Source organism: Chelonia mydas, chromosome 3 (genome assembly GCF_015237465.2).
Source record: "Chelonia mydas isolate rCheMyd1 chromosome 3, rCheMyd1.pri.v2, whole genome shotgun sequence".
NCBI lineage: Eukaryota > Metazoa > Chordata > Testudines > Cheloniidae > Chelonia > Chelonia mydas.
In genome coordinates, this window is record NC_057851.1 from 191,961,719 (window position 1) to 191,987,942 (window position 26,224).

Here is a 26,224-nt window from a genome sequence, read left to right on the forward strand (position 1 = left end):
GCAGGGGTGCAGGATCCGGGTGGTGCTTACCTCAAGCAGCTCCCAGAAACAGCGGTATGTCCCCCCTCTGGCTCCTACGTTGAGATATAGCCAGGCGGCTCTGTGCGCTGCCCCGTCTGCAGGTGCCACCCCATCTACAGGCGCCACCCCCACAGCTCCCGGAAGCAGCGGCATGTCCCACCTCCGGCTCCTAGTGGAGGCGCAGAGCCAGCCAGGTGGCTCTGTGCGCTGTCCCCTCCACAGGTGCTGCCTCTGCAGCTCCCATTGTCTGTGGTTGCCGGCCAAAGGGAGCTGCAGAGCTGGCGCTTGGGGCGGGAGCAGTGTGCGGAGCCCCCTGGCTGCCCCAATGCATAGGAGCTGGAGGGGGGGGGGGGGAACATGCCGCTGCTTCCAGGAGCTGTGCGGAGCCACGGCATGCGCGGAGTGGGGCAACTCCCTGACCCCGCTCCCAGGCTGGAGTGCTGGAGCAGGGCAAGCCCCCGACCCCGTTCCCCGTCAGGAGCTCAAGGGCTGGATTAAAAGGTCTGACGGGCTGGATGCGACCCACCTCTGTTTTAGGGTATAGGAGAGAATAAGATGAAGAAAAAAGAAGTATTTAAAGCCCAGAGAGGGGTGGAAATGACAAAAAGGTAGTTCTGATAATAGAGAAACTGCAAACTACTTCCTCATATCAAGATGCTGCACTCCTTTCCCATAGACAGTTAAGACTGAGCATATGGTACAGACCTCTGATATACATGGATTGTCGTCTATAACAATTGTAGTGAATGCAGACTTGTTTCGATGTTATGGAGGCCAATCCTCCTCCTCTGCCTCTGCTCTATTGTTACAAGATCAAAGACCAACTGCTGGCTGAGATGCAGTCAATATGAAAAGGGCGACCAGCAAATTTACTGCTTGACTTCATCCCCTTTAAATGGAATAGGCACCATGGCCCTTTTTCAAAGCTCAGTCACAGACATATATCTTCTTTATAGGACATCATGTACAATACTGTGAAGCTGTAACTTGGGAGGGAAAATCAAACACCTTTAAAGAAATCCCTTGAGGTGAACATTCCTTTATAAAAATATCACTGTGGTTACAGGTTTTCAAACACTCAGTGCATTCTAGCTATAGTCCGTAAAGCCTCTACTATACAGAACTATTTTACTGAACTGAATTATATTTTAGGTAGGCTTAACACTTGAATCTCACTGGTTTCAAGAAAATAACGTTCATAAAAAGTGATCTATTTCAAATAAATACCCATGCCATTCAAATAAAATGAAATGGCAGCATTCATGTCCCGTGAATCATTAACTATTTTGTTACTGTCTGATCTGCGTAGTGAACATTGACAGAGCTCTTAAGTCCAAACTAATCTTAAAATCAGTCGCAGATAATGCCACCAACATCTACATCACATCTTCATATAATAAGAAATGTAATCCATCTTAGTTACTGGGCTACTCTCAGGAGACTCACATTTGCAGACACTACAGTCATGTTAAAAATGGGAAATTATAAAAGGCTTTCATTGCTGTAGGGTTGCTAAATTATTTCAGTCTTTTCCACAGGAAATACAAGGTAAGTGAATCAGATGTAAACTGAGGGATAAATCTGATATGGAATTGAAGGATGTAGGCCAGTAAAATTGAGGCCCGATCAATAAAATCATTCTGTAATCACTGTATAGTACATTTTTGTTGTTTAATGTCTACACTGCAAAGAAAAACCTGCAGTGCCATGTCTCAGAGCCCAGGTCAATTGACTCGGGCGCAGATTGTGGAGCTAAAAACATCAGCGTATGTGTTCAGGCTTGGGCTGGAGCCGGGCTCAGAAACCGGATGAGGGGGGTGGCTCTCAGAGCCCATGTTCTGGCCCAAGCGGGAACATCTATACTGCTCTTTTTAGCCTCACAAGCCTGAGCCCCGCAAATCCAAATCAACTGACTCAGGCTCTGAGACTCAGAGTCACGGGTTTTTCTTTGCAGTGAAGACATACACTTGGTCATGGTTATTTGCCTTATACACTCTTCTCTTACAGATGGTTAACCCCTGCATACCTTGTTACTCATGTTATGGCTTCCATCTTGATTTAATGCTCTCCCCAGCCCTGAAAACATGAGTGTTAGGGTGCCACCTTTCTAATTGCTGGTAACTGGACCCTGAGGCCCTGCCCTCTGCCATGCCTCTTCCCCCAAGGCCCTGTTCCTCCTTTTCCCCAAGGCCCCGCCCCCATCATTTGCTCCTTTCCCCCACCCCGTCGCTGGATCATCTCAAGGAGCTTGCCAGCATGTAGGAGGCGGCCCTGACTGAGCAGGGGATGGCACAGGTTAACAACCTGGCGCCTCCTCCCATCCCGTGGTAACCGGAGTTTTGGTTCAAGTGCCATTTAGGTTTGCCAGATCCCCTTTTTGACCAGATTTTCCAGTCGAAAAGCCATCACCTGGTAACCCTAAAGGGCACCCAGACACAGAAGCCAAAAACTGGAATGTCTGGGTAAAACCCAGAGGGGTGGCAACCCTAATGAATGTGCATGTATGCATGCACCCATACAGTTTCCTACAGGATATCATCGTTTTCTTAAGGATGGACTCTTAGTAGTCTGGCCCACAGTTTGAAAAAATATCTGTTAAATGAAAATGGTGTATTAAAAAAGTAAAGTGGAAATTAAATAACTTGAACTATCAAAGGCATTATCTTTAATCAACTCAGAATAAACAGCTCTCTGGGTAACATATTGACAAACTGAATTAATCTAAGTGAGGTTTAAATTGATGTAACCATGTCTGTATTAGTGGTTTGCACTGTAACTAGATCAACTTTAAATTGATTTAATAAAATTGCACTGCTGTAACTCACAGGCAAAGCTAAAGACTCAAATTATGCTCTGTTGCACCTGTATTAATCCAATGCAATGCCTGTTGATTTCAATGGAGTTATTCTGTTTTTGCACTGGGGTAACTTGTAATGTTTTTGACACCATGTACTAGCACTTTTGGTTTTGCTTGAGTAGCTGTATCTGTAGGCATCAGCTATGGATTAAGACTGATTTCAGACAAAGACCCTAGTGCAGACCACCAACTTTATTGGTGGTGTGCTCAATTTATAAAAGAACCACACCACAATTGACATGCCTTTGTACCGAGATCTAGTTCTTTTTCACATGGTTAAGCAGAACTTTAGGACTATCTTTAAGTGTGCTGTCTGGTATATCCCAATAATATTACACAGGTGACATGAGACTCTGGCCCACTAACAGGATACATTTTCAATAATACATACAGAATTTAACCATTAAGTATGATGGACAGCTAAATCCAATGCATCAGGCTGAAAATTAACCTCTTAATGCACAGAGGAATATTCCTAACCAAAAGGTAGAACAGTTTTTCTAAAGAGAAATGTAATACATTTCTACATTTATTTTGGTCCAGGCTGTGGCTGTTTTGTGACCTCTTAACAAAGCTCTTTCCTCTTTAACAAGGTGAAAAGACCATAGGTTTGTGGTTAACACAGGGTCAAGAATTCAGCAGTGCAGGGGATGGTATAGACAGAGGATTCCTTCCTCTCTCCCCTATGGCAGCCTGACAGAACTCACAGTTGCTAAAAAATGGGTATATGTATAGAGGGAAGGGACTGGTGACAGATTACTACAGTGATATGGGCTGTACAAGAACCTGAATAGGATGAAGTGAGCTGTAGCTCACGAAAGCTCATGCTCAAATAAACTGGTTAGTCTCTAAGGTGCCACAAGTACTCCTTTTCTTTTTTCTGAATAGGACAGATACTAATCCCAAATTTATCTCAGTCCAGGAACCTAGTCCAGAATTTTTCTGAGGCCAACACCTCAAAATTCAATATTCTACCCCAGATTGAAAAAGTGAAGTCCCTTAGAATGTAAACATGACAAATGGGTGGTCTGCTACCATATTTATACTGCTTGACTACCATAAGACAGCATTATTCTTCAGCCCCAGCATGACTTAGAACAGCCATGGGGCTGCTCTAGTTTACCCCAGCAGCATATATAGTAGAACCTCAGAACCTCGGGAATGGAGATTGTTCATAACTCTGAAACGTTTGTAACTCTGTACAAAACATTACGGTTGTTCTTTCAAAAGTTTACAACTGAACACTGACTTAATACAGCTTTGAAATTTTACTATTCAGAAGAAAAATGCTTCTTTCCCTTTATTATTAGTAGTTTATGTTTAACACAGTACTGTATAGTATTTGCTTTTTTGTTTGTTTTTGTCTCTGCTGCTGCCTGATTGTGTACTTCTGGTTCCAAATGAGGTGTGTGGTTGACCAGTCAACTCGTAACTCTTAACGTTCATAACTCTGAGGTTCTACCATAGTCCCTAAAGGACCTTGTACTACCTGAGAATTCGTGAAACAGAGCTCTGTCCTTAACTCTACGTTGTGGTGGAGAGTAGGCAGGAGACATCTGCTTTATTCAAGCTGAGAGCTCCCCCTGCCAGTAGAGTTCTCTGCTTGCTGATTACAGATTTTGGTTCCTTTGCACCACCTGAGCAGGGCCCAGGAACCAGATCAGATGTGAGACTCTGGCTCATTATTTTTATGTATTCTTCAGAATCCAGAAACTATTATCTGTTTCAGTCCACAGTGCTTACTGAAATTTCACAAGCTTTGAATCTGGAACTTCCACACGTGCGTTAACCCAGGCTCTCTCTGTCCTTTCAAACTAGACCTCATCAGAGGAATACACTTTACAGTGTCCTGTCCCTACACAGCTGATGTGTGATTGGTAGATAAGGCCAGAAGGCATCATTGCAATTATCTAGTTTGACTTCCTACATAATACAGGCCATTGGACTTCTCTGAATAAGTTCTTGCTTTATATCCAACAGCTGCATATCTTTTAGACAAACATCCATCTTGTTTTAAAAATTTCCAGTGATGGAGAAGACATAAGTTGTTTCAATGGTTAATTACTATTAATTCACTATTAAACATTTGCACCTTATTTCTAGTCTGAATGTCGTTAGCTTAAACTTCCAGCCAATGGATCCTGTTATACCTTTGTCTGCTAGACTGAAGAGCCCTCTATTATCAAATCTGTGTCCCCCTGTAGCTTCTTAAACTGCAATCTATTCACCCCATTAACCTTCTCTTTGAAAAGATAAATAGATTGAGCTCCATGAGCCTTTCATTGTAAGTCATGTTTTTCAATTCTTTAATCATTCTTGGGGCTCTTCTCTGAACCCTGTCTAATTTTTCAACATTCTCCTTGAATTGTGGATGCCAGAATTGGCCACAATATTCCACTGGTGGTTCCACCAGAGCCAAATACCAAGGTAATATAACCTCCCTGCTTCTACTCGATATTCCCCTGCTTGTACATCCAAGAATGCATGCACTGTATTGCAGCCAGTTTTAATATTAATATTCAAATATTAATATGAATTTTCCATTAGTGGATTTGCCAATGATCTGACTTTTTTGAGGGGGGAGGGAGAGAGAGAAGGGGAGAGGAGAACTAAACCTAAGTCACTATCCTCAAATGGTATTGTTAGTATCCTATATGACTGTGTTACCAAAGTGTCCTCTTCACTGTTCCTTCTGCTCTCCTACCTCTCTGTTACTTTCTCTTCATCTTAGAATTCCTGCTCTTTGAGGCAGGGACTCCATCTTCATGTATCTTACATAGCACATAAGTGTGCATGAGGCTTTAAAAGGGCCTGATGCTACACTCACTGAAGACAATGGGAACCTTTCTATTGGCTTCACTGGACATTGGCTTGGGACTTAAGTAGTCATTACTAAGAACAGGGCTGTACTCTACCAGAAACTCTACTGTTGAGAGGGAAAGCAATCAAAGCCCTTACGGGGGGTTGTATCTAGTACTCATACTGGCACCTTGTACTGTAGTATCTGAGCACAGATATCAAAGGCTACACGGGTAAAGGGGTAAACTGATCTTTTCTAAGCAGAATGTTTTCTTTAGTAACCTCACAGTCCAAGCCCTTTCCTAGGTGCTATATTAAACCATAACAAAACATTTTGGATCGAGGTGGACTCTCATGATCAGAAAGGATCCAGGTTCCCCAAGGCCCTGATTATCTCTGCAGGAGGGATGTTTTTGCTATGCACATGTGACTTTGCAGAATGGCTTAGTTGTGAAGAACAGCCAGCTCTTAACAGGAGAAAGCGAAGGAACAAGACTCTCAGCCAGTGGTTTAGCTGGTGTAAAACTGGCATAGCTCCACTGAATATAATGGAGCTAGGCAAATGTACATCACTGGAGGATCTGACCTGGAGTGTACCACCACACAAACCTAGAGTGATTAGATGGAGGAAATAAGGTAGAGTAGCAAGAGGGAGATCATCCTTCTGCATTTCTTCTCGGGTTTTCTTGAAAAGCTACTCAAGGTGGAAACGGTCTAGATGGCTGCATGACTATACCCTCATAGAGGTGAGCAACGACACACCTGCTACCATCTTCTTGGTGTCTAACACAAGAGAAGAACAGAAACTATGTGACCCACAGCTGTGATTATTCTCGGAGATGCAGAAAAAACAAAAGGGCAAAAGGAAGTGAAAGGAAGCAAGGAGCAGGCCTACACGCCCCCTGACTCCTCTGAAAATATTATGCTGCTGCCTACCTGAATGACTAAAGTAGCTACCTATCAGTTTTAACATAGTGATAATTCATCCTTCACTTTGTTTGGATTGTTGGCATTTTCAATTTCAAATATTTTATAAAACAACAACAACGCTGGGACTGTTCTGCTCTTGGTGATGGGTAAATGAGTGATCACTGCCCTCACAACTGCCTAAAGAGTAGTGGAAAATTCATGGAAATGTTAGTCATCTACTTTCTTTGTGATGTTCTCAATGACAGACTTCAGGCCTGGCATTTTCTGCATTCAAGATTTATTGTAACAATATTCCCTTGGACACATTTGTATTAAAGGGCAACAATTATCACTGCAGTAACATTTCCTTCTACAGCTTGCTTAAGCAGTCTGTTTTCTTTCCCTAAATTATCACTTTCTTATCTGTACTGTGGCAGTGCCTAGGACTGGGGACCCATTGTTAGGCACTATACATAGATAACAAAAAGCTCCAAAGAATTTAGGGTAGGATTTTCAAAAGGGCTTAACGCTGGCCTAATTTCTGCTCCCATAGAAGCCCATGGTAAAACTCCCATTGACTTTAAAGGGAGCATGCTTCAGCCAACAAGAGCTTCTGAAAAAACAAAACAAAACACACCCTTATTATTAAAAAGTGTGTAAAGGGAGACAACAGGTAGATACAACAAAAAGACAAGGCGAGCAATAGGTAACAGTGAGAATGGAATAAAACAGATATAATTTGACGTAAAGCACAGTGGTAGAACTGATTGCAACCCAACCCGTAAAACTAAAAACTGGAACTTCCAAATGTTGGATATCATTTCAATTTTCAGGATGTGAGCACAAAGAAACTGTTTTTTTTTAAAATAATATTTTGGACAGATCTGTGCCATACAAAAGTCCCTTGAAATCTCTCAATATACCTCAGAAGTTATACATACAACATACTTATCTTTTCTTTTAACCACTACTCAAAAGAATTTACAAGCATAAAAGGAAACATTTAAATGCTAAAATTATTTCCTACCATTAGCTGTATTCTAATCACTTTTTTCAAACTAAGGAAACAATGAGAAATTGTAATATATAAAATAACACATTTAACTATCCAGAGAATTTTGAATGTCTTTGGTTTGAATGTCAGTTTATTTTTCCTCTTTTCTTTCCCCATGGGAAATGTATAAAATACATATTCATACCACAATTTTCATTATGTTCTCATTACATCAAAAGATATATTTGCTCAGCAGTCTGCCAAGATACCAACATCATACTTCTAGATTAATCTGTCAAACATCATATTCATTATTAAATCTATAGTTGAAAATTGTATACCTCATGTTAGTTGTGTACCTAAATTTCATGATTCTAGAACACAAAACACAGGAAGTTTTCAGACTTTTGAATAATGTTTTCATTCTGGAATTTTTCACACCACATTTCCATTTGTTATAATTTATTGATAATATATAAATTTAGTACAAGTGCTTAAAATTAAGACAAAAGCTCAAATGTTAAATACTTAATACTTAAGTTTATATTTAAAATAGCAACTGGGCTGGTTAACCAGATTTCTCTGTGGTAAAATAATTCCAAAATGGAGCAAGGTGCTGAAAAGCTTGATGTTTTGAATACACAAGTGGTAGATGTAGATTATCTAGTAGCAGGTCATGATATGCATGTTCAAACCACAGTGGGAGTACACTGAAATCAGCTCCCTAATGTAAAATAGAGTTGAGGTCTCTGCAATCTTAAAGATCATCAGCAGAACTTCAACCCGGATTCTCATTTTCATGGGCAGCCAGTGTAAATAAGGACATATAGCATCCGATGAAGTGAGCTGTAGCTCACGAAAGCTTATGCTCAAATAAATTGGTTAGTCTCTAAGGTGCCACAAGTACTCCTTTTCTTTTTGCGAATACAGACTAACACGGCTGTTACTCTGAAACCAGTAATGTGACAGTACAGAACACTGAAAAAACTAAAGAGGTACAGCAATGTGTAAAATCTTTTTTTCAAAGGAAGCAATGAGTTTGACAATAACCAGTGGAACAGAAAATTGGTGCATGAATCAAAATGGTGGTAAAGAAGAGCAAAGAAAGTTGTTAAATTCTATTTTAGAAATAATGAGTAAATGATATGGTGAGACCATAAATGGTGTGATTAAGAAACAAAAGATTGCTACGGAAAAGGATGGACAGATCCATGAATGATACAACTACTGCAGGCTGTGTCATTCATTCAATGAAGTGGAATCCGGGGAAAGGACATAATACTGTTCATGGTCAATAGAAAGACTTCCATCATGAGAGAATCCTGGTGCATCCAGCATGTGATATTTTGGGCACCAAATAATTTGAAAATGAATAGCAGGTAGAGATACTTAAGCAGATCTGTCATTTATCTCTATCTGCCATTCACCAAGAAGAAAGAGAACAATGACGAGGCCAAGACTGAATCCTGAGTGACAATAGCAGCTAAAAGAGACAAGGTGGGTGGGGTAATCTCTTTTATTGGACCGACTTCTGTTGGTCAGAGAGACAAGCTTTTGAGAAGGACAGAGCTCTTCTTCAGGGACCTCCGTGTGGCTCAAAAGCTTGTCTCTCTCACCAACAGAAGCTGGTCCAATAAAAGATATTACCTCACCCACCTTGTCTCTCTAATATTCTGGGACCAACAAGGCTACAACTACACTGCAGTAGCAGCTAAATCATATAAGCAAGACTTGTCAAGCTTATCCAACATTCAGAGTAGACAACCTGGTACTTGTAGATAAGAGGCAAACATGTAAAATCCTGACTACCCAAAAGCCGAGCAGAAATAGTGAAGAAAGATTGTAGATGTAGTCAACTGCTACAGATAAGTCCAAGAGGATAAGAAGGAACCGCAAACATGAGACTGAGCAAAAGCCCAGTTAATAAAACCTTGAAATAATGTTATTTAGGTAGAATGGCTAACTTTTGCAAACCAGGAGCTTGAGAACAAAGGAGCTTGAGAACAAAGTTCATGATCCTGCATGAAAGGAAGTGGTTGCTTACTGAAAAAATAACTGGGAGTACCCACCTCAAAAAGTGATTAGACAATGTCACTGTGTAGCTAGCCATTATTTTTCTAATCTATTTATACATTGCCCTTCATCTGTGTAACATGACACATGATGTCATTGGAAGAGCTGATTCCCTATGATAAGTCCTCAATTAACTTGTTGGTACTGAGCTGGTTTAAAACTAAAACTAAAATTAAAATAAAAAAAAAAGAAATTTCATTCAGTTTGAGTTAGATTTATTTTTCTTTTTAATTTGCCACTGAGTTGTTAGTAAAATGTTTCTTTGCTTTGAAATTTAATTTTCAAAACCAAAATTTTAAAATTTGGAAAAATCCCCCATATGACTAAACTATCCAATCAAAATTGGGAATGCAAAAAACATACAAATGGTGAAGAATGAACAAACAAAACACTGGTCTCCAGAGTCCCCAGGGGCCACACTACAAACAGTGACAACCAAACATTAAGAGGAAAAAAGGAGGACAATGGTTGCCCTACTTTATCAAATCAAACACAATGACTGAAGAAAACTGAACATGAAAGAGAAAACAGACAGAAACATGAAGATGGGAAACCAAAATTGTAAACAAGGTAACATTTTTTGCTTTGTTTCCCTTAAGTTTTCAAAAGAAAAATTTGAAAAACCTAATAGTTTAAAAATGCAATTTTGGTTCAGAATCCACATGCTCTATTTATTACGCTGTAGCAAAAGCAAAATATTAGATTAGCTTTGAAATTATTGCGACCTATCACAATTTTTTTTTTTAAAAGATTGATCTTTGTGCACCGATGAAGCTGGGGTTTGTTTGTTTTTTTAAATTTTCAACAGTCAATTTAGTGCTCATGACTGGTACTAGCCTATCAGCCATGAAGAATGAAGACAACTATTTATCCACAGAACAGGAGCTTGCTCTGATACAGAAAAGCCAATCCTTGGCCTCTCAATGTCACCCTTGTTGACAGTGGCAATTAGTGCCAACGGAGAGAGTGGTCTGTATTGTGAACATTTACCCTCTGGGAAATTGGACTCAGCCCAGCCACTCATTTCACACACCACTGGTCACCCAACAATATTTACATGGCCTAGAAACGTTGTAGTGAGTTTCCTTTCCCCCACTAGCTCAGATGAAGGAAGGTGTCTTTCAGGGAGACGAAGGGTATGCCTGCAGTTGGAGCTAGAGGTATAACTCCTGCTTTGCATGGATGTACTTGCACTGGCTCCACTCCAGCTAGCATGCTAAAAATAGCAGTACAGCTGTGGTAGCAGAGGCAGCAGGGCGTGGTGGCATGGGGCTAGCTGCCCCGAGTGCCACCCACCTGACCCCAATGGGTACGTACTCGGCGGGGCGAGCCCGTGCCGCTGCTCTCCCCTGACTGTGCTACCGCGGCATTAGCAACTTGTAGCACATTGGCTGGAGTCCACTACGATGTTTAGGGCACTTGATCAAGCGGAGCCAGTGCTGGTAAATCTGCGCCATCTGGGAATAACACCCCTGGCTCCAAGTGCAGATGTAGCCTCAGGGAAATGGAAAGAGAAAGTGTGTTTTTGTGTTGTGGGTTGTTTTGTTGTTGTTGTTTTTGAATGCTGCTGTGCTGTAGCAAGGCCTAGAAGGTAAGCTCCAAGCCCACTGAAGTTAGTGGAAAACCTTCCATTGACTTCATTGGGCTTCAGGGCTGGCCCTATGGAAACAGGCACTGCCTGCCATATAAGGGCTCTGGCTGGACTACAGAGTTTTAAGGTAAGTTGACTCTTCTCCTTCATTCAGATAACCCTGATGCTACAACACTTTACAAGTCTTTCTTAAACTAGTTTCAGAAGATTCAAAAAGAGGTGACAAAAGTCTGTTTCTTTCAAAAAGTGGGAAAAAAAGTACTAAAGCTTCCTGTTTTGGATTATCTTTCCCATTTCCTAATTACTGAACCAGTGCTTCGGAGTGGAACTGAAGTCCCTACAACTGAAGGCGTGATCTTCTAATGACAGGGAAAGCCAAAGACCTGACCAGCAATGGTCACGGAGTATCCCATGGTAAATGTAGGGATACAGGTAAAAGTAGAGCTTGGAGGGAGGGTTGACAAGAGTGGGGTGTTTATCTGAGTGTCCTGGCCACATTCCAGCTCAAGAAATTGCATTCCACCTACCTCACATTGCCCTCTGTAGCTTCAATTGGATATAGTATTCTTCGATCACTTCCCATTCTCAACAGTTGGGGTGCTGCATAGTGCTAAAAACAGTTGCCATATCCTACCCAAAGGATACTATAGATCAGGGGTGGACAAACTATGGCCCGGGGGCTGGATCCGGCCCATCAGGGCTTTGGATCCGGCCTGTGGGATTGCCACCCCATGGCGCCACAGGCCCTGCGCTGCTCCCAAAAGCAGCTGGTACCATGTCCCTGCAGCCCCTGGGGGAGGGAAGGGGGGCAGAGGGCTCTGCACACTGTTCTTGTCTGTGGGTACCTCCCCTGAAGCTCCCATTGGCTGGGAACGGGGAACCGGGGCCAAGGGAGCTTCGGGGAAGGTACCCACAGGCAAGGGCAGTGCGCTCAGCCCTCTGCCCGCCCTCCCCCAGGGGCCGCAGGGACGTAGTGCTGGACGCTTCCTGGAGTGGCGCGGGGCTGGGGCCGGGACAGGCAGGCAGGGAGTCTGCCCTGGCCCCAGTGCACAGCGCTGCCACCTCTGAGCCGCTCCAGGTAAGCTGTGGCGGGCTGGAGCCCGCACCCTGAACCCCTCCTGCACCCCAACTCCTTGACCTGAGCCCTCTGCCTGCACCCCGCACCCCCCCTGCACCCCACACCCCTCCTGCACCGCACACCTCCTGCCCTAAGCCCCCTCCCACACTCTGCGCCCCTCCCTGCACCACTGCCCTGAGCCCCCTCCTGAACTGTGCACCCCCTCCTGCCCCCCAACCCCCTTCCGACCCCCCTCATACACCCCACACCCCTCCTTTGCCCCAACTCCTTGCCCTGAGCCACTTCCTGCACACTGCACCCCCGCCCCATACCCTGCACTCCCTCCCGCACCCCAACCCCCTGCCCCAGCCCTACATTCATGGCACTGCATGCAATTTCCCCACCCAGATGTGGCCCTCGGGCCAAAGTTTGCCCACCCTTGCTATAGATACTTTCCACTGGTAGGTGAATATATCTCTAGGAGATAAGTATATGGATCAGATGAGGCTTAGTTAATCTTTTTTTTAAAAAGGTCTGAGATCTTCAAATTGGAAATGCCTTTCGAAGAGCAAAATATTTTAATATTGGCTTTCTAGCTCTAGAACCTCTTTTTAAAATTCTTGCTGATGTCACAGCTTTGATGAAAGTGAATGTGATGGTTTCTTCAAAGCCCATGTTTCTTCGCTTTTTTTTTTTTTTTTTTTTAAATCAGCACACAAGTGAGACACTTCATGGGCAGCCTCTGGGTTAGCTTGAAGTAAGCTGGTATTTGATGCAATGGCATAATCACACGGCCAGCTGATTTGGTCTATACACAGAGTTGCACTGGTTTAACTAACGGTGTGGTTTTTAAATGATTTAGTTACAGCAGAGCTGGATGAACTCCGACCTCACTGAAATCAATGACAAAACTTTACATTTAAATTCAGTAGAGCCAGGATTTCACTTTTGGTATTTAAATCTGTTTTCTATGGAGTCATCTTGCACCAAGCATGCCTGTAACTTACAGATGCAGCTTAAATCCATATAAGCCAGGTCTAAACCTATTAGAGCATCTACACAAGGGTTTGCACTGGTTTAACTTAAATCAATTTTTAAAAATGAATTTAATTAAACTGGTATAGTTTCTGTATAAAGACAAGCTTTTGTTTGCTCCATTGCCAGCCGTTTCTCTGTTCAAAGTTGTCCCAAGAACAGAACTACAGATTCCTTAAACTTAGAAATGAATTGCACTGGCAAAACTATTCTGGAAAACCACCAGGAATATCAAACTTGCTTACCATTTTTATAAGCTAAAAAAGCTAAATTACTTTGCTTAAAGATCTCTTTGCATGACTGAGGTATGCTTCATCAAGTGATCTAAACTTTCCAAGGGACTGCTTTTTCTTTGTATAGAAAACACTCCACATTTCTAGTTAATCATAGGCCCTATGTGATCAATCTTCAATATTCTTACTTAGTGTTTTAAATGCAATAAATGAACAAGAAAAAGCAATGGTCTGACCCTACATGGTGTTAAGGGCGCCTCAATTCCCAAGGAACTCCAAGGTTCTGGCATTAATACTTTAAAAGTAAAGTATAATTGTACAGCAATCTTTCAGAGTTCAGATGGGCTCACAAAATTCTTTGGGCTAGGCTGTGGAACTGTTACTGGTGCCGACAGGTACTTTCCAGTAGTCCCATTAGCTCCGGAGAATAAGTGCTCACTAACATGAGTACAGATGGCAAGATTTAGCCCAGGCTTGTGGAGTCCCACAGGAATCAGTTCTTTCTCTGGTTATATTCCAACATCTACATGCCGCCACTAAAGACGATATTGACTGAAATGCCAGCACTATGCAGACAATGCAGCTCTACTTAGTCTTTCGCCACATATATTATCATGCAAATACCACCAAGATGGCCAAGTGGTTGGAGGAGATCAGCTCATGGACAAAGAACAACTGACTGAAGCGGAATGTGAGCAAGATAAAGGTTATGTTGGTGGGCAAAGGAAAACACTTGGAAAAAACTTGCATGGTGCAGCCTCCTTTGGCTGATGATAAAGAGTTAGTCAATTCTGCCCATAGTTCTGGAGTGCTGAGGCTAGCTAATGCTAAACTCTCTACAAAGCAGCATTCACACTTAACACTTCTGTCATCTTGGGTTGACTAGGAAATTGTCCTATTCTGGCAGACACTGACTCTAGCCTTGGTTATATTCACTTTCCTTACCTGGAATAAAATATTGGGATATACCTGGGCATGAAGACATCAGCCGTTAAGAAACTCCAGCTAATACAGAGCTTTGTAGCAGATCTCCTCAGCAACACAAGCTATGGCAAGCATGTCAAACCTGTCCCCAGAGTATCAATTCAAGTTCAACATCTCGGTATTTACCTTCAAGGTGGCATATCTAACAGATCACCTAAGGCTCCAGGATGAAGACTAGGGTCAAATCCTCCACTTTTCCAGCACAATGGAACATTCTACCAGATGGGTAAAGCTTGTCTGTGCAGGAGACACAATCCGAGGGCCAGTCCAAATCCGTGCATCAAACTCCCAGAGAAACTAAGGACCCTCACAAACCTCATCACCTCCTCCAAGTGTAGGGTACATTCCTTCAACCTTCCTTCTCAGGTTCCTCAACACCGAGCAGCATGTACCCTTAAACAAAAACTAAAAATCCTCATCAAAACAAAAACTTTCCTCAGAGAGAGACTTGCAAGTGGGGTGTGAGGAAAAGAGGAGACTAAGGGGGGGAAATGATAAAGGTATATAAAATCTTGAGTGGTGTGGAGAAAGTGAATAAGGAAAAGTTATTTACTTGTTCCCATAATATAAGGACTAGGGGCCACCAAATGAAATTAATGGACAGCAGGTTTAAAACAAATAAAAGGAAGTTCTTCTTCACACAGTGCACAGTCAACCTGTGGAACTCCTTGCCTGAGGAGGTTGTGAAGGCTAGGACTATAACAGGGTTTAAAAGAGAACTTGATAAATTCATGGAGGTTAAGTCCATTAATGGCTACTAGCCAGGATAGGTAAGGTGTCCCTAGCCTCTGTTTGTCAGAGGGTGGAGATGGATGGCAGGAGAGAGATCACTTGATCACATTTGCTGTTGGGTTCACTCCCTCTGGGGCACCTGGGATTGGCCGCTGTCGGCAGACAGGATACTGGGCTGGATGGACCTTTGGTCTGACCCAGTATGGCCATTCTTATGTTCTTATGAGGATGACAGCATGAACCACACGACAGAAATCAGTCATGTGCTTCAGGCACTACTGGAAGGCACTCAGATACTACAGTGATTAGAGTGGTATAAGAACCTATTTGGAATAGAAAAAGCCCTCAGTAAGCAGATAGCACTTTGCCTGTCACTGTCGAACAGCACAAGTCAAATCCATATCCTTTAGGGTGAACAATGTATCCACTAAAATGAAGTCACATATCATCATTAAGTGATTTCAGTCTTCAAAGTATCATCTACTTTCATTCATAAACCAACTGCCTTGTAAAAGTAATTTGTGTTGTGTTAAAACTGTTGATCAAGCAGGTCACGATTTAGTGCCTTAAAATCACTTATGATGAGTGCTTGCTTATCACTCATTTGATTTAACAGGCCAAGGGCTGTCTGGAAGCCATCAATGGAAAAGTCTTAACACTAAGATTTTCAAAGATGCCTATGTGATTTGGATGGCCAATCCTCTTTAAAATTAACAGGAATTAGGGTCCAAATCCCCAGCCATCTTTGAAAACCTCAGCCTAAAAGTCCCCAAAAATATACAGCAATCCTGTTCAGATTGATAGAACAACTGAAGAATTTTGTGTGTGTGTGTCTGAATAGATATCTTGTCGCATTTTGATTAAATATTTCTAAAGAGTAGTGAAAACAAAAAAGCTGCAGGCTTACATGCACATTATAGAGCGCTGAAACACTTCCTACCACAGATGGCAGAGAACACACCAACATTTTAAGAACTCTTTCTCCTCTGCTGCCTACCCCTTATGCAGGACCGGTGCAGCCACTAGGCAAACTAGGCAGCCATCTAGGGTGCCAAGTGGTTGGGGGAGGCCAAAAGTGCGCTCCAGGGAGGCAGTGGAGCAAAGGTGAGCTGGGGCAGGGGGGCGCAGGGAGGGCCGCCTGCAGCAAGTAACCGGGGATGGGGGCACACAGGGGAACCGCTCCCAGCCCCAGCTCATCTCTGCTCCGCCTCCTCCCCTGAGTACGCCACCCCGCTCTGCTTCTCTCCTCCCAGGCTTGCAGTGCCAAACAGCTGATTGGCGCCGCAAGCCTGGGAGGCGGGAGAAGTGGAATGGTGGCGGCGTGCTCAGGGCAGGAGGCAGAGCAGAGGTGAGCTGGGGTGGGGAGCTGCTGCACGGCTCCCCGGGCCGAGGGGAGGGGGGGCGTGGGAGAGCTGCCGCACGGCTCCCCGCGCTGAAGGGGGCAGGGAGCGAGGAGCCGTGGTCTCTGTCTCTGGTATTATGAAACTATCTTTGCTTGAAAAATTCCAAAAGCTACTCATCAGCTATTTGTAGCGAAGAATCACTTAGGTGTTAGTGAAAGCACAATATAAATCCATAAAGAGTGCATCCCTGTACACAAGAGGGCTTGAATCACCAGTTAATATAAACCAATGGGCATAAAACTTCAGTAACACAAGGGTGAGTCAGGCCCATTGTCTCTCTTTGCAGCAGCGGTAACACCTCTGCTCCTACACATCGCATATCCCTAGCAGGAGCAGCGAAGTGAATATGACTCGGGTTGAATCAGTGTTTTCTCCCCAGTGCTGCTGCTACCAGAGCATTATGGTCAGCAACAGATGCATAACATGTACCAGATGGCTGGGAAATGGACACACATGTAGGGAGAATAGCAAGAGCAAAAATAAGAATGGAGATAGAAGCAAATTGTTTAATTTTAGGGTGGGAGTTTTATCTGAAATTCTTTCATCTACCAACCTAATTAATGATGAGAGTTAACTTAATTGGAGGGCAAAAAGAAGTCAGACATAAAACCTCACTTCTAAAATGCTGGAATCTCTTCCGTTATTTGGAAGAGCAAGTGGTAAGGGAAGGAATAGATCCTCCCAAAGAGACTGAAATAGAGGCCTTTACATATAAATATAAAATACCTTTATTTATAGTCTGTAGATCTGTAGCCACACTTGAAGTTTATAGGGCCTGATTCAGAAGGCATCCTTATGCAGGAAAGGCACTTAAGAATGTACTAAATCATTTCTGTTTAGTCCTGAATTCTCATTCACACATATAGGGCCCAGAGAAGGAGAGCAGTCAACAGGAACAGAGGGAAACCTTCCCATATTTAGGACCCTCCTTCCAGATGACCTTGGGGTATCCTCTAGCACTGAGGTTGCCTCTCCGGGGGAGGGAACTCCAGTCATTAGGAAAAGACAGGTGTTAGTAATGGGAGATTCGATCATTAGAAACATAGATAGCTGGGTTTGTGATGACTGGGAGAACCGTATGGTGACCTGCCTGCCTGGTGCGAAGGTTGCAGATCTCTCGAGGCATCTCGATAGACTTATGTGTAGTGCTGGGGAGGAGCCAGGGTCGTGGTACATGTAGGTACCAACGACATAGGGAAGCATAGGAGAGACGTCATGGAGGCCAAATTTAGGCTGCTAGGAAAGAGACTGAAATCCAGGACCTCTATGGTGGCATTCTCAGAAATGCTTCCAGTTCCACGTGCAGGGCCAGGTAGGCAGGCAGAGCTGCAGAGTCTCAATGGGTGGATGAGACAATGATGTAGAGAGGAGGGGATTAGATTTATTAGGAACTGGGGAAACTTTTGGGATAGGGGGAGCCTATACAGGAAGGATGGGAAAAGGATAAAGTATGGGCCAGATCAGACAAGAAACATTCACATAAAGAATCTGACACATCAGAAAAGGGCAGACAAATAAACTGTGACAAGTTTTTAAAGTGCTTGTACACAAATGCTAGAAGTCTAAATAATAAGATGGGTGAACGAGAGTGCCTTGTGTTAAAGGGGGATATTGACATAATAGGCATCACAGAAACCTGGTGGAGTGAGGACAATCAATGGGACACAATCATTCCAGGGTACAAAATATATCGGAAGGACAGAACAGGTCGTGCAGGGGGGAGGGAGGGAGTGGCACTATATGTGAAAGAAAATGTAGAATCAAATGAAATAAAAATCTTAAATGAATCCACATGCTCCATAGAATCTCTATGGATAGTAATTCCATGCTCTAATAAGAATATAACAGTAGGGATCTATTGTTGACCACCTGACCAGGACAGTGATCGGGATGATGAAATGCTAAGGGAGATTAGAGAGGCTATCAAAATAAAAAACTCAATAATAGTGGGGGATTTCAATTATCCCCAAATTGACTGGGTACATGTCACCCTCAGGACGAAATGCAGAGACAGAATTTCTCAATATTTTACATGACTGCTTCTTGGAGCAGCTGGCATAGGAACGCACAAGGGGAGAGGCAACTCTCAATCTAGTCCTGAGTGGAGCGCAGGATCTGGTCCAAGAGGTAACTACAACAGGACCGCTTGGAAATAGTGACCATAATATATTAACATTTAACATTCCTGTGGTGGGAAGAACACCTCAACAGCCCAACACTGTGGCATTTAATTTCAGAAAAGGGAACTATGCAAAAATGAGGAGGTTAGTTAAACAGAAATTAAAAGGTATAGTGACTAGAGTGAAATCCCTGCAAGCTGCATGGGTGCTTTTCAAAGACATCATAATAGAGGCTCAACTTAAATGTATACCTCAAATTTAAAAACTCAGTAAAAGAACTAAAAAAGAGCCACCGTGGCTTAACAACCATGTAAAAGAAGTAGTGAGAGATAAAAATGCATCTTTTAAAAAGTGGAAGTCAAATCCTAGTGAGGTAAATAGAAAGGAGCATAAACACTGCCAATTTAAATGTAAAAATGTAATAAAAAAGCCAAAAAGGAGTTTGAAGAACAGCTAGCCAAAAACTCAAAAAGGTAATAACAAAATGTTTTTTAAGTACATCAGAAGCAGGAAGCCTGCTAAACAACCAGTGGGGCCCTTGGACGATCGAGATACAAAGGAGCACTTAACGACGATAAAGTCATCGCGGAGAAACTAAATGAATTCTTTGCTTCAGTCTCCACGGCTGAGTATGTTAGGAAGATTCCCAAACCTGAGCCATCTTTTGTAGGTGACAAATCTGAGGAATTGTCACAGATTGAAGTGCCAATAGAGGAGGCTTTGGAATTAATTGAGAAACTTAACAGTAACAAGTCACCGGGACCAGATGGCATTCACCCAAGAGTTCTGAAAGAACTATTAACTATGGTTTGTAACCTATCCTTTAAATCAGCTACTGTACCCGATGACTGGAAGATAGCTAATGTAATGCCAATATTTAAGAAGGGCTCTAGAGGCGATCCTGGCAATTACAGACCAGCAAGTCTAACGTCCGTACCGGGCAAATTAGTTGAAATAATAGTAAAGAATAAAATTGTCAGACACATAGAAGAACATAAATTGTTGCGCAAAAGTCAACATGGTTTCTGTAAAGGGAGATCATGTCTTCCTAATCTGCTAGAGTTCTTTGAGGGGGTCAACAAACATGTGGACAACGGGATCCAGTGGACATAGTGTACTTAGATTTCCAGAAAGCCTTTGACAAGGTCCCTCACCAAAGGCTCTTCTGTAAATTAAGTTGTCGTGGGGGAAGATCCTTTCATGGACTGAGAACTGGTTAAAAGACAGGGAACAAAGGGTAGGAATATATGGTAAATTTTCAGAATGGAGGGGGGTAACTAGTGGTGTTCCCCAAGGGTCAGTCCTAGGACCAATCCTATTCAACTTATTCATAAATTATCTGGAGAAAGGGGTAAACAGTGAGGTGGCAAAGTTTGCAGATGATACTGAACTGCTCAAGATAGTTAAGACCAAAGCAGACTGTGAAGAACTTCAAAAAGATCTCACAAAACTAAGTGATTGGGCAACAAAATGGCAAATGAAATTGAATGTGGATAAATGTAAAGTAATGCGCATTGGAAAAAATAACCCCAACTATACATACAACATGATGGGGGCTAATTTAGCTACAACTAATCAGGAGAAAAATCTTGGAGTCATCATGGATAGTTCTCTGAAGACGTCCACACAGTGTGCAGCGGCAGTCAAAAAAGCAAAAGGGATGTTAGGAATCATTAAAAAAGTGATAGAGAATAAGACAGAGAATATCTTATTGCCCTTATATAAATCCATGGTATGCCCACATCTTGAATATTGCATACAGATGTGCAGTGATGAGCTGCCAAAATCTTAACAACCAGTTCCCTCCTCACCCCATGAGGGGGTCATGGCCTGCCCCCGCCCCCTGGGACTCCTGCCCCATCCAAACCTCTGCGTTCCTTGATGCCCCCCCCCGGGACCCCTGCCCCATCCACCCCCCCTCCCCTGTCCCCTGACTGCCCCCAGAACCGGGCAGGAGGGTCTCGTGGACCACCGTAGTGGGTGCCCACCCCGGCCCGCCCCTAAGAGCCAGAGGGACCTGCTGAGGGGTGAGATGGGGAGTCCTGGCGGTGCTTACCTGGGGCTGCTCCCAGGAAGCATCTGGCAGATCCCTCTGGCTCCTAGGGGCGGGGTAGCATAGCTGGGGGGAGCAGGGGGAGCGGCCGCTCCCCACACTGATCACATCAAAAGTGGCGCCTTAGGCTGGAGCACCCACAGGGAAAATTTGGTGAGTGCAGAGCCCCCACCGGCAGCTCCCCACCCCGAGCCCGGCCCCAGCTCACCTCACCTCACCTCCGCCTCCTCCTCTGAATGAGCCACCCAGCTCTGCTTCTCTGCCCCCCCCCACCCCGCCCATTTCCCACGAATCAGCTGTTTCTGCGGGAAGCCGGGGTGGGCTGAGAAGCAGGCATTAGAAAAGGTTCAGAAAAGGGCAGCTAAAATGATTAGGGATTTGGAACGGGTCCCATATGAGGAGAGATTAAGGAGGCTAGGACTTTTCAACTTGGAAAACAGGACACTAAGGGGGAATATGATAGAGGTATATAAAATCATGAGTGGTGTGGAGAAAGTGAATAAGGAAAAGTTATTTACTTGTTCCCATAACATAAGAACTAGGGGCCACCAACTGAAATTAATGGGTAGCAGGTTTAAAACAAATAAAAGGAAGTTCTTCTTCACACAGCACACAGTCAACCTGTGGAACTCCTTGCCTGAGGAGGTTGTGAAGGCTAGGACTATAACAGGGTTTAAAAGATAACGGGATAAATTCATGGGGGTTAAGTCCATTAATGGCTATTAGCCAGGATGGGTAAGGAATGGTGTCCCTAGCCTCTGTTTGTCAGAGAGTGGCGATGGATGGCAGGAGACAGATCACTTGATTATTACCTGTTAGGTTCACTCCCTGTGGGGCACCTGGCATTGCCCACTGTCAGTAGACAGGCTACTGGGCTGGATGGACCTTTGGTCTGACCCAGTATGGCCGTTCTTTTGTTCTTATGTAGAGCCAAATTTATGCTCACTTGACTCATTCAAATCATTCTATTGACGTCCCAAAGTGTCATAGTCTATATTATATATTAGTCATAAACAAAGTAGAAAATAGCATTTTAATTTGCCCTCTTAGTGATACCAAAGATTCAGGACAGAGTTTAAAGTGTTAAAAATTTTGGTATACCTGCAGGTTTTGATGCAAAATTTTCCTACTCAGTTACATTTCAAAATGGTTGTGGCACAGAAAGTTCTTTCTTGGGTATGGCAAGTTGTTTGTGCATACAACAGATTTCATCAAAAGTAGAATTTATCTAATCATATAGCTCCACTACTTAAATAGCTTTTATTTTCTCTTCACAGCACTAGCAGAGCAGCAAAGACCGAGTAGCAAAAAAATCAATAAGAGAAGAAAGAATAAGCCCTGAATGATTTCAGAACACCTTTCTGCGTAACCCCTGACTATATAGGATCACAATAGAATAACCTTGATAACTGTATATGTCGAGCAAGCTAAACTATGCATATATCAAGCTGACCGCTGTTACATCACATATGGATTTTATCAACCAGTTGAAAAAAAATTATAAACTAACAGCAACTTGATTTACTACCTTTTGTTTGTAACAACCGATCTATTTGTTATGGTTCTCTTTACTTTCTTTACATTCACTTTTCACAGAGGAATTCAGCGAGGGAGCAGCATACATCTTGTGCTTTAACAGCACAAAATAATTGTTACCAGAGCAAACTTTTCAAAAATAAAAATACTGTGTATGAAAACATCTGCCCAGTAACATTCTGAAATGCAATTTTTTTAGAGCAGGTTACAATATTTTTTGGCTGGAGGATGAATCTCTGCAAGTTATGAAAGCAACAGACTGATAAATTTCCATCTGTTCAAATGTTCACCATGGTCTGATATACTCTCTGCCCTTAATGTCTGTTACAGAGATGCTCTCCCAAATACATAACTGCAAAATCAATTCAGTGGGGAAGTACATAAAACGTTTTATGCTACAAATGAGAAAACATTATGAAAAATACTGAACTGCTAAACCCATCATGTGCTTAAAGGCACAGACTTCTTTTATAATAGATAATTTTATAAAACAGGATATAGAGACTTCTTGGAAGTCAACTGTCAATAGTTTTTAACAGCAGCTGGCCAACTAAATAGATACTAGTTTACTACAATTGTCTGAAGAGGATGACTTTTCCTTTCTTTCACCCTTATCCCTATGTAGTACTTTTAAAAGAACTCCTTTGAGAAATGGTATCACCTACCATTTCCATTTGCCCAGATGTTTTCCTCATTAGCCTGTCAGGAAAGGCAAATACAGGGTAATTCTAATGATAGCAAACACCTCATAAAAAAACCTCTCCAAATTTACTTTTCCACAAAATATAATTTTAAGGTACTTCATGAACCCCTGCGGAAAGAAAACATCATTTACAAAATATTATTACTAGAAATCTTAAAGATATTAAAAAAGTGGAATGTCAGTCTAGTGATAAAATTTCAGTTTACAAGACAGAATACAACCATGGACCTTATTCAAGGCACTTTGCTCAATTCTGACTTCCACTTAGTTCAGCAGGAAATGGTCTGAGTAACAGCCTGATCCTGCAATGTAAAATGCATGGGTGGACTGCTACATATGTAGAGACCCACTGAAGTTAGTGATTTCACACTGAGCATTGCAGAATAAGGACGCAAGGGGAATAAGGAGTGCTGAATAGGAAGCCCTGTCCTTTATTAACTAGGAATAAGAAAGAAGTGGTTTTAATATAGTTATACTTAAATGTATTATTATTTATTATATATTTCCTCTCAGTTCTCTGCACGATATACAAGATATTTCATTTTTTCTATACCTGCATTTAGACAGAAGAAAAAAAAATCAATCAGTATAAAAACCCACTTTACTAGAGATTTAAGATGTATTCAGTTTGATCTTACATCTTCCACTACTGGTCTCAAGCCATTGTAAATAACTGGCAACAGTGACACTGTTAAGAAGAGGAGCCATCGGAAGAACAGGAAAGCGCAAGAAACAGTGCTCTAAAATTCACTGAGATCATTTCAAGGGACATCAGTCATTTGGGTCCCAAGTTACTAGTGTTACACACATATTTTGTCCTTTTATTATTGAAATGAAAATTATTTCCGTCAGCAGCAAAGAATCATGAAGCTTGGGTTAGAGAGAGAGAGTTATTTACACTGAAGGGTGAAATTCAATTATTTTTGGTGGTTTTCACTGGGGTCTTCTCCACACCTCACGTTTGAGCTTCGGCACATGGAGAAGTCTGCTTTCATCATTTATATGAAAATTTCATTAATAAGTCAGCAAAAATACAGCAGCTCTCTCCAGACGTTTTTGAAATACTTGCAACTTTACCAAATCATACGAGAAATCAAAGTGGGAGCTACTTCTAGCCACGTCTCCCCACCCCACTCCCGCCCCCCATCCCAAGACAATATAAATGCAACTAGCAGTTTCAAAAGCTAGTTTGATAAAAGCGTGCCTGGGAATAGCGCTCGACAAGTCGCAAGTCGGGAGAGAATGGCTGTGACAAGCAGGAGAGTGACGGGTGGGAAGGAGGGGAACCCATGGGGTGGGGAAAACGGGTGCACGGGGTGGCAGAGATTGCAGCCCAGGTGGGCCCTGCTGGCTTCATGCCACCCCCTGCAAATCATTTCGTTTAGTGCAGGCCCCCCAGCTTGCTTGAATTCGCACCTTTTCAGCACAAACACGAGGCTCTGGTTGCCACTTTGCACGAATTCAACCAATGCGCCTACGTTTTAAGGATGGAGAGGTGACAAGCACCCGAGGGCAGCAGCACTGACTGGGCGTGGGGGTAACATGGACGGAGGGAATTCAAGCTTCCCTCTACCGCCCCCTTCCTAGGGGCATCACTGCACCCGAACAACAACAGCGGGGCTGTCTCCAGCCCACGCGTCTTTCTTTTAAGGGGGCGTGGGTCATGCCGCGTCCCATCCCCTGCCCCTGTACCATGGACCTGGGGGCATCGTGCAGCAGCCAGCCTCAGGTTCGTGCCACCCACGGGCACTGGTCGGGGGCTGCCTCTTTGCGGGGAAGCCGGATCCAGGAGGGTCTCAGGCAATGGGGCGGCCCGCCCACGCCTGTGTTTGTGTCGAGGTGCCCCGCCCCCCAAACGCATCCAGCAGCCCCCACCCCGGGGCCGGCGCCACGCGCCAGGGCTGGAAGCAGTGAAGGAAACGCCCCGCGGGCGGGACTCACCTGCGGCTGGCCCTGGGTGCTGTTGGCCGGCGCGGGCTCGGGCTGGGCCCGCAGCACGGTGATGTGCAAGGTGAGCAGCAGCAGCCCCAGTAACAGCAGCAGCTCCGCCGCCAGCCGCACCATCCTCTTGAAGCGGGCGGCTTTAGGGCCCCGCAGGAGCGGCGGCAGCAGCCGGGGGGGAGGAGGAGCCGGAGCCGCCCCGGCCGGTGCGGTGGCCCCACTGTCCGGCCGAGCCGGGGTGGCGGAGCAGCAGGTCGCGGGGCCCGGGCCTGCTGCGGCCGGCGGCGGGGGCTCGGCTGGCAGCCCCGCGCTCCGGAGGCCGCATGGGCTCGCCAGGGGGTCTCCGGGGCGGGGGGCTGGGGAGCCAGGCGCGCGGGGCAGCCCGCAGCCGGCGGGGGCCCGGGCCGCGCTCCGCATCCAGGGGGAGGCGAACGGGGAGCGGCCGCTGGGCTCCCTCACATGGCTGGGGCCGCTGGGGCCAGCGCCGGGACGCCGCGGGCTATTGCTGCGGGCTCCGCGGAGGGGAGGGCGCTGGCTTCCGCCTGCTGCGCTGGCCTCCCCCACCACGATGCGGGGCTTGGTTCTCCCTAGCTCCACTTCCCTGCACGGGCTGGGCGCCCCCCCGTGCCCCTCACACCGCACGGGCTGCCCTACTGCACGGGTTAGGCGCCCCTAGTCCCACTTCACTGCCCGGGCTGCCCTAGCCCGCCTGCCCCCCTCTCACTGCCCGGGCTTGGGGCCCCTAGCCCCACTCCACTGCACGGGCTGCCCCAGCCCCCCCCCCCCCGCCACTGCACGGGTTAGGCGCCCTTAGCTCCCCTCACACCGCACGGGCTGCCCCAGCCCCCCCCCCCCCCCCGTCACACTGCACGGGTTAGGCGCCCCTAGCTCCCCTCACACTGCACGGGCTGCCCTAGACCCCCTAGCCTCCCTCTCACTGCACGGGCTTCCCTAGCCCGCCTGCCCCGCTCTCACTGCACGGGCTTGGCGCCCCTAGCCCCCCCCCTCACTGCACGGGCTGCCCCAGCCCCCCCCCCCCACTGCACGGGTTAGGCGCCCCTAGCCCCCCTCTCACTGCACGGGCTGCCCTAGACCCCCTCTCACTGCACGGGCTTGGCGCCCTCTCGCTCTTCCCCTCTCACTGCACTGGCTGCCCTAGACCCCCTAGCCCCCCTCTCACTGC

General features: G+C 44.7%; 1 protein-coding gene across 1 annotated transcript in view; it reads right to left on the bottom strand.

The window, feature by feature from the left end:
* The window catches only part of ISM1 (isthmin 1), a 65,362-nt gene extending 39,616 nt beyond the window's left edge, over window positions 1-25,746 (bottom strand). The window contains exon 1 of the mRNA XM_037896116.2: window positions 25,042-25,746. Within this exon, the coding sequence (XP_037752044.1) occupies window positions 25,042-25,458 (417 nt within the window). The 5' untranslated portion in view covers window positions 25,459-25,746. The remainder of the gene's footprint in view (window positions 1-25,041) is intronic.
* Window positions 25,747-26,224: the final 478 nt, after the last annotated feature.